Source organism: Parasteatoda tepidariorum, chromosome 4 (assembly GCF_982258835.1).
Source record: "Parasteatoda tepidariorum strain Cologne lab strain chromosome 4, Ptep-v5.0, whole genome shotgun sequence".
NCBI classification, from domain to species: domain Eukaryota; kingdom Metazoa; phylum Arthropoda; class Arachnida; order Araneae; family Theridiidae; genus Parasteatoda; species Parasteatoda tepidariorum.
Window position 1 is genome coordinate 93,202,358 of NC_141758.1, and position 9,759 is coordinate 93,212,116.

Genomic DNA, 9,759 nt, shown 5'->3' on the forward strand with positions numbered 1-9,759 from the left:
AAGAAATATGTTTTGGTATTTTTTAATTATAAAAAATATTCTAATAGTTACTAAAAAGATCTGTTACACTATTGGAATCATAATAGTGGCAAAATATAAAATCCAAAAAATGAAATTCGGATAAAAAAAAAAAACTTCTTCATTCTGATTCAAAAATTTATCATTAATTGATTTTGTAAATTAAGGAGATTTCAGTGATGAATAACTGCTTCTCTTAGATCTAAATAAGTGAAGATTAAAAAATAAATTATTATTTGAAAGGGAACCGTGCTTGGAAGATTTTACTTTAAACGCAAAAAAAAGACACCGGTGTTTCAAGCTGTGTATCATAACCATAAATTATTAAAATGCTAGACATAATATTTTTCACCTTTTTTTTTACCTAAATTAATACAAAATAATAAAAAAGTATTAAAAAATGTGTTGAATAAAAATTCTGCATCAAAAAGTTGTACAATTATCTTCTGCGAAAGAAGATAACGTTTCCGTTGTTCTGATCATTGATACGTGATTCCGTTGTTCTGATCATTGATATGCTAGATATAATATTTTTCACTTTTTTTTACCTAAATTAATACAAAATAATAAAAAAGTACTACAAATATGCTCAATAAAAATTCGCACCAAGAAGTTCTACAATTATCTTCTGCGAAAGAAGATAACGTTTCCGTTGTTCTGATACGTGAATATCAGTGGTGAGATAGTTCAACGAAGATTCTGAACGTGTAGATTTCAACCCTTACAACTATTTAATGCCGAAAAAGTTAAGTGAAAAAAAAATAAGAATGAGCGCCGAAAATAAGAAATATTTGAACACATCATAGGATCGTCAATGAGGATAGCTGGAAGAAGAACTACAAAGGCAAGTATCACATTTCTTTGAACAAATGTCGTGGCCTAAACAAGATCTAATTCTTTTCTATTTACCTTATTTTGTATGTAAGTGTCTTGAAACTCTTGAGAATCAAAATTATATGCATTTAATTCAATAAGAAAATTGTGTGTGTTGGATTAGATTTAGAAATGGATGCGGAATGAAAGTTTTTAGAAAGAAATATGAGTAGAAAGTTTTACACTGAAAAATATTACACTGAGAAGAGTGAATTACTTTGAATTGTTAAGATTTTTCTTATTTTTAAAAAAAATTGGAGTAGTGCTTTTTAAAGTACAATTTTCAAAGAAATTCGTCTTACTTCGTCTTATTATCTTTGTCTTATTTGATTACTTCGTCTTATAAGTCTTCGTCTTATTCGATTACTACAGGATAACTGAACTGTTTTGACTGATTTTAATATAATTGGACGATTACTTATTTAGATTTATATTGAAAAATATTAGACTGAGATGAGTGAATTACTTTGATTTGTTTAGAAAAAGTTTTTTTTTTAAATAAAAATTTAATTAGTGATTTTAAAGTACAATTTTCAAAGAAATTCGTCTTATTTCGTTTTATTATCTTTGTCTTATTTGATTACTTCGTCTAATTAGTCTTCGTCTTATTCGATTACTACAGGATGACTGAACTGTTATGACTGATTTTAGTATAATTGGACGATTACTTATTTCGATGCTCTTTAAGATGATTGCTTTAGTTTGCAAAGATAATGGGTCAAAAGAAAGTTTTGGTAATTAAAATGATGTACCACACCAACTTGATGATGATATCAAAAATGCATATGATATCAAAAACGCACAAAGACGATAAAGATATCAAAAACGCACAATCTAGAACAGGGGTTTCCAACACACATGAGGCCTGGGGCCGCAATTAAAAACACCAGTCAAATGGCGGGCCGCAACTTTATCAAAATTTTATAAAGGATTCTTTTATGTTTGAAGGAACATTAAATATTACTGTCAGATTTTTATCAAGTTGTACAAAACAAAAGTATTTAATTACAAACTAAAATAAGAAGTAGATTTTTTTTAAATATTTCATTGCATATTAGAAAATTCTGGCCACATAATTTGCAAAAGTAAATAATTTCGTCTAATATGAGTGGTTTCAGAAAGTTAAATCGGAGAATTTCTGCGAGAAAATTTCTGATACGCACATGCTAAATTATATTCACAAAATACGAAAAAAAAAAAAAAAAACTAAATAAAGAAGAGCAACATACACGATTATTTTCGTATTTGAATAAACATTTTCTTGGATGCAAAACCTGAGGAATAAATTTTTTTGCACCTTTGGTATGTTAAATTAAACAGAAACGAAGAAATTAGGTTTTTTTTTTAACGAAGGAAAAGTATTTTAAACCCATATAGATTTTTTGCGAAAATTGTCCGCAAAAATGATAAATAATATGTTTTAGTTCACGGGCCACAAAAAAGGCAGGCTGGATGCGACCCGTGGCCCGCCAGTTGGTAACCACTGATCTAGAACATAAAATGTTATCCCAATATAGAATGTAATTTGCTGTTATTACGATATAAGCATTTTTTTCTTCTTATTTTTAGTTAAGCTCTTGTGGTTTCAAAATTGGTTTATGTAAGTCAAATTTTGATTCTAAATTCATTTTGAAGTAAGACCTATTTGTTTTCTAAAATTACACATAGAATATTTGACAAATAAATAAGTTACTTAAAACGAGTCTTATTATTATCATCATTAAAGCAACAAATATAACTTGATCAAAAATTTGCATTGACAAATTTCAAAAATAAATAATTTTTTTAAAAAAAGAAATATATTATCCGAGCAATAACGACATTTCATTTGAAGAATATTGTATTCATATTCTGGTAGTGAATCAAATATCTTAATAATTAAATTTGTTCTTACTCAAAAGATAACGCTTTTTTTTCGTATTTCGTCTATTATAGACTTATCAAAACTATGTTTAACATATAGATTATTTTGTTCATATCACAAAATTTCATTTCAGTAATATTTAAGGGGAGGGTAATAAGAATAAAAACTTTACTTCGACATATTTATTTAAATCCAATTATATGAATAAATACGATAAATAAACCTCTAACGGTTGTCTAAACGGCGAGATCTAACAATTTATGATATTTTTACTCTACTGACGATTTTTTTTGCGTCAACCCTATGGTTAGCGCATAGCAGGTTTATTAATGAAATAAATACTTTTTTCCTAGATTTTGCCTGCTATTTATTTTTTTTTTAAAAAATTAAAAAATAAACAATCTGTAACGCTGCTGTTTTCTTAACAGTGCATTTTTAACTATTTGTGTGTGAATCAATAAACCTAAGAGGATGAAAAGTATATAAAACAATCAAAAATTAGCAGTTTGTAAAAAAAAAAAGAAAAAAAAAGTGCCATGTCAATCGAGAAAGTTGATGCAAAAGTCGTTAAGGAAATTCTATTCTGCCACAATGGGCTTAAACAATACATTTTCGTCATTCACCGAGAATGCTTCAATTTAGGCTGAAAATGCTTATATTTATCCAAGAAATTTCTAATCAGCAACTAACATGTGCTATTTATGGCCTTATGGAAGCTGTAGTGCGTATAGAGGATTAAAAAGTTCTTAATTCTGAATCATAATTATGAAAACAGATTGAAAACTTGATTGTTTGATCTAACTTGAGATTTTTTTCTTGAAACACGCCCCCAAAAACATGAGTCTGGTAACATTTCAACAAAATATTAAAAATATAAAGTCTTATCGGACTGAAAGAAAAATATGGGTTGTGATATAAAAAGAAAGACAAACGGGAACCATCAATCCCTTCCATGAAATAAAAAAAAATTAAAAAAAAAAAGAAAATAAGCAATAAAAAAATAATAAAAAATCAATAACTTAATAAAATTTGCAAGCAGATATTTCTTGTGAGTTCTTAAATTTAAATGCTTTTTAAACTTCGGTTTAAAATCATTTCATCGTTTCCCCCCCCCCTTTTCTTTGAGAAATCAGAAGCGATTTATCTTCCATTCCTACTTTTAAGAATATTTTATTACCCCTTATACAGATTAAAACCTAATAAAATATAAACTGAATGCAAACTAAGCACATACACATTACAAAAGCTAAAATAACAGTTTTAAAATTGACCTTCATTATTGTGCTATTATAAAACACATTTGTCACCCTCTAATTTAAATATTTAGGATTTAAAACTAATTTGGATAAATATAATTAGCATTTAAACCACAGGTAAAATTATTTATACATGTATAACTTAAACTAAGAGTTAGTTTGTCGAACTTTTAACGATATAAATTAATTTACCAAGTAGGAGATATAAATTTATTTACCAACGATATAAAGTTATTACCTTCCTAGTATGACCCTTTGGGGTAAAACAAACTTAGAGAGGAATTTTTTTAAAAAAAGTATTATTTTTTTTAATTATGCATAAAATTATGATTAGTGTTAATGTCGGACAATAATTTTATAGCAAGTCTTTTTTTTCTTCCAAAAATTAAAAAAGGATTTGAAAACTGTAATAAATTTTTTAAGGCTAAGTCATGTGCATTATAAACAGAAGTGCTAAAAAATTAGATATTTGCAGGCTTTACCTGTAATAGTCTTCTTTACAGTAGATGTTCCCGTCTCTAGCAAAACACGTGAGTTCGGAATCTAGTTGAACCTTGCACTCACAGCAAGTGAGGCAACGGACGTGCCACTGTCGATCCACGGCCAGCAGGTAGTATCGGTCCGCAATCTTTCCCCCGCACCCTCCGCACAGGTGGGGCACCGGGGGTTGGTATTCCCCCACGCTGATCACCGGCATTACCCCCTCCGTCGCCTCACCTCACATTAACCGCAATCACTTTCTCCACTAGAGGATCAAGAAGCTCTGATTCCCTTTTTCGAGTTTCACTAGTCCCTCATTAGATATCTTCTTAGCTTCAGTTCTGGCTTTGAAGAAGTTTTATAGATGCCATCTTATTAACATTTACATCGTCTGCTTTTGCTCGTGAAATAATGCTTGATTTTTATCGTCTGCTTTTACACCAGAAGTAATACTTGACTTTTCTTTATCTAAGTTGATCTTATTTATTTATTTGCATGCGAAGTTAGCTGATTTTATGATTCTACTTTTACTTTATTGTACTGATTTTATCAATTACATGCAAATAAATTTCACTTCTTCGTTTTCCTTTCTTATGGATTTAATCTATATCGTCTGATTTTTCTTAGTTAAAGTAGAAGTAATTGTTAGTTTTTATGTATTGTTCCTTTAGAAATAACTATAAAAAGATTAAAGTTTTTAGGCTAAAACACTTAAATGGTTTTTATTTTTAATATTTTTGAAAAGTAACTTTATATAAAGACGTTTTTCAGATACTTGTATTTTTTTTTTATGAATTTCGTTTTTGAATTTGCAGTTAGTTTTCTAAAGAAATGGAACCACTGAATTATAAATCGTTGGTATCAAGAAAAATGAAATATAAATTATCACTTGAATTTTCTAAAATCATGGTCTAATTCAATCTTCTAAATGTCTTTTCTACAGGCAGATGTTTCTTCCTTTAAATAAATTGACTTTTAGAAGCTATGAAACATTTCTGTAACGTATAAGCTACTTGAAAAATACAGCAATCTGTCGTACTTCAGGAAACTTGTAATTTACAAAAACATAATAAGCTTCCAACACACAACTGCAGCACACAAATCTTAAAATCACAACTTTTTGAAGATAATAAAAAATCCAATGGCAATAATTGAATCTATATTTTCAATCTCTCATCAGTTTTGCAAACGATTGTTTTCAAACGAAACATATTCCTGATATTCTATAAATTATTTCGATGTACTGACACAAAAATTATTAGGAACAAACATTTGAACTAATTAGATTATCCACACGATTTTGCAGTTTTGCAATTCAATTTTGCATAATGTATGTTGGAACAGCGACTTTTAAGTCTATTAAAAATCAGTAACACAGGAACAAAACAAAAACAACACAGCCATTGAACAAAACACTGATTGATGGAGAGTCACTTATAGAACCACTTGTTCGCATTGAACACCTGTATATAGCTTTCTGATGATGCCAGGGATGCAGATCAAGTCGCTCTTGCTACTCCATTCAAGGACTGGTGAGATCGGAAAGCAAAGCTCCGCCTCCTCAACCAATAGCAGAAGTTTAAGGCGTGACCAGATGTTGTGATTGACATTTATGAACGGATGCTAGAGATGAAGTGATGCTGGAAGGGATGCGTGCAGGCACGTGGTTGGCACGTGTAATTCTTTCCGCTTTGTTTTGCAAGAGGAGTCACCACGCTTGGGTGCTGAGAGCTCTTCCTATTCATTCTCATTTGAGGTCAAATGTCAACTCGTGATGATACAGTTTTATCAGTTTTTTTTTCTTTGGAGAATTTAGCTCCTATGATCTCTAGGTAGAAACACGCTTGTTACTTTTTTGTTGTTGAGGGAACAGTTATTAAAGCATTTATTTGTTTATTGCAAACACGCGCTAAATGAGGAAAAAATAAGAAATCGATGTGAATGACGTGTTTGGTCTTGTAAAGCGTATCGAAAATCTACGATGAAAAATGGATCATTAAACAAAAACGCTTTTTGAATAAAAAGGCTCTTAGCTTTATTATTTTTTTTAAACAAGCATCTCTTTTTAATTATTTATTTATTTTATCTCTCAAAACACTAAAATAACATGCGATATGCATGGGACAAAATGTTATTTTCTATATTTTCACAAAATATTAGCTGAATAATTATAGTTTAAAAACTGATGACAAGTATTTTTAAAAAAGATTTAAGATTTCATGGCCATAAGAAACAGTGGAAAATCGATAATCAAGTCATTTATTTAATTGTTAATTTGTAGACTGTAGATCAGTGCTCTCCAATTTTTTTTATAGCCACGGTCCGAGCCGTGATGGCTCAGAGGATAGAGTCTACGTCTTCCAATGAGATAAACCGGGTTCGAATCCCAACCATGGCTGGTAGATACGAATTCCGCATCCGGCATGCACCAACCACGGTGCTGACGTGAAATATTCTGAGTGGTAGACGGAGCATGGGTTAGAATTCATTTGCCAGCAGGCTAACCGTGGGAGTTTCTCGCGGTCTTCCTCTCCATGCAACGCAAATGCGGGTTAGTTCCATCAAAAAGTCCTCCACGAAGGCAGATTTCTCCCAATACTTGATCCAGGAGTTCCCTTGTCTTCTGGATTGGGCTCAAAATTACAAGGCTACGGAGTTGAATACTAGTAGTCGTAAACCCAAATTTCGGGCTGCTGTTCAACGACGGTTATATTTATATATAGCCACGCTCTGGCCAACATTTGATAATTTTTATAGTGGTCTGCATAGTGGGGGGGGGGGAGTGATCTTGATTGTTTATATTTTAAATAGTTTACATTTAAATTTTTTAATTTAATTGTATTTAAATATGCCTTCAAACTAAAATACAATTGCATACGTGATATTATGCACCAATGGTAGTGCTGTAGCTCAACGTAGTGCAATGGTGGCTGCTGTAGGTAACGTTTCTCGGCTTGCTGTTAACCTCTCTTCCATGGAGAGTTGTACAAATCCGAGATAAATACACCACAGTAAATAAAATGGAAATAATTTAAAGTTCTTAAGGCTGCCCAGTACCATTTAATCCACGGAGCGGTACCGGTCCGCAGCCAGGGGATTGGAAATCACTGCTGTAGATCATAGTTCGTTTTTAAATTGATATTTTTTTAGTGTAACTATCTCTATGATGATACCTTATGCCTATTATAGACATAGAGATGTGATATACAGCAGCAAGAAGCCGATTCAGTTTTATTTTTCTATTTCTCCTTATCCCATACATCAGAGTTCCTCCTGTCACGTGATCCCTCTCTTTTGGCGATTTTGGCGGAGAAAGATGGGCGTCGTGCGACACATAAGATGAGATCTCTTTTATGGTAGATTTGTGTTTGAAAGCAGGGAAGAAAAGTTGAGAGGTTTATGTTAATTGCTTGCGGAACAGTAAGACATTGGATCTTTTTTCAGAAAAATTAAAAGCTATTTTAGTTTAATTAGGTTAAAGGTTATCTTAGAATTCCAATTAATTACGTGCAAACTGTACAAAATTGATTATATTTTACAAAATTAAGAAAATTTTAATTTCTGAATGGTCTTAGAAACAGTGAAAATGTATCCTATGATAAAAGCAATTGCAATTTGATTCAAAGTTTTAAGAAACACTTGAAGTGTTTTTGTTTCAAAAGTATACAAATTTTTTTTATTGATTTATCGATATTGAAGTTTATAAAAAACGTGTCTAAAATTTTTATCGAGAACACATTTTTACAACAGTCGCCTTTACTTCCTGTAAAATCAAGAATATCTTTTCAGGTAATCGGAATTTTTAAAAATATTTGCATGAAATGAATATAGACATGTCAAGCAGTCGAAAATTAAAATAAAAATTGGAAATAATAAAGAGCTGCATGACAAAAAAATATATATATTCTGCGTATTTTTTTCAAATTTTTTCAAAACTTCACAACTTTGATGAAATGGTTAACCAGCTTTAATACCACTGATAGTATTCTCAGTTTCTTTTCATGCATTATCGCAATTAAAAAAAAGGCTGACGATTTCAATTGAAAAAAAATTGACGCTTTTACTTAAAGAATTGACTTCTTCAATTAAAAAAGATCTGACGATTTTATCAAGGTGCTAATTATTAAATGTTTAACAACTTTTGCCCAATTTATAGATTAGTTTTGCATAATCTTTCATAACACTCGCTTCAAACTCACGTATTTTATAAACTAAAGTAACTGTAAACAAGCAATTAACAGAAAATGATCAAAATTTCGATCGGAATTGAAGTTGATACAAAATTTGATTGAAACATTTTGATAACAATCATAACTTGCACTGTCAAGACATGAAGAACTGTCAATTGAACACTGTAACTGTAACTTGAACTGTCAAGACGTACTGTTAATTTAAATTTAAGCACTCGAGATCAATGGGCGGCCACCTATGATCCACTGATCACCAAGCGATATTGGATAGGGTATATGGGATCATCCCATCAATATAATGTTTTCATTTATTGTATTCTAAGATAAGGCGTGATTTAAAACAGAAGTTAGTGATTTTTTGTGAAAAAGTTAAAGAACAACCCACTTGAAAAAAACATTGACAATCAGTGCTCTAGATAATCGGAAAACCTATCTACATATATGTGCATAAATAATCGGTCGATTAATTTATGTAGATCGGTGATAAATTCTATTTGTCCCTACAATTACGATAAATTCTGCTTGTAACAATCTGCATTGGCAGCAATTAACAATCTGCACTGACAGCAGGACAATTATGCATTGACAACTGGAAATAACCATACATTCTGCCTTATTGCTGTCAAGCATTAAGAAAATGAAATAATCATGCATTCATTTTCATGTCTTATTGCCGTCATGCATCGACAAAATGAAATAATTATGTATTCTTTATTACCTCATGCATTCACAAAGTAAAATAATCACGCATTCTGTCTTATTGTCCTCATGTATTGGTAAAACGAAATAATCATGCATTTTGTCTTATTGCCTTCACGTAAACAAAATGAAATAATCATGCATTATGTCTCATTTTTCTTCTGCGTTGACAAAATGAAATAATTGTGCATTCTGTCTCATTTCCCTCTCGCATTTACAAAAAGAAATAATCATGGATTCTGTCTTGTTGCCTCATGCATAGATGAAAATAAATAATCATACATTCTGTCTTATTGCATTCATGCACAGACAAAATGAAATAATTATTCATTCTGTCTCATTACCCTCACGCATTTACGAAAAGAAATAATCATGGATT

General features: G+C 30.6%; 1 protein-coding gene across 1 annotated transcript in view; it reads right to left on the bottom strand.

Moving 5' to 3' along the window:
- Positions 1 to 6,003, bottom strand: part of LOC107455294 (LIM/homeobox protein Lhx9-like) — an 82,942-nt gene extending 76,939 nt beyond the window's left edge. Inside the window, exon 1 of the mRNA XM_087161707.1 lies at positions 4,494 to 6,003. Coding sequence (XP_087017833.1) covers positions 4,494 to 4,708 — 215 coding nt within the window. The 5' untranslated portion in view covers positions 4,709 to 6,003. The remainder of the gene's footprint in view (positions 1 to 4,493) is intronic.
- Between the last annotated feature and the right edge of the window lie 3,756 nt (positions 6,004 to 9,759).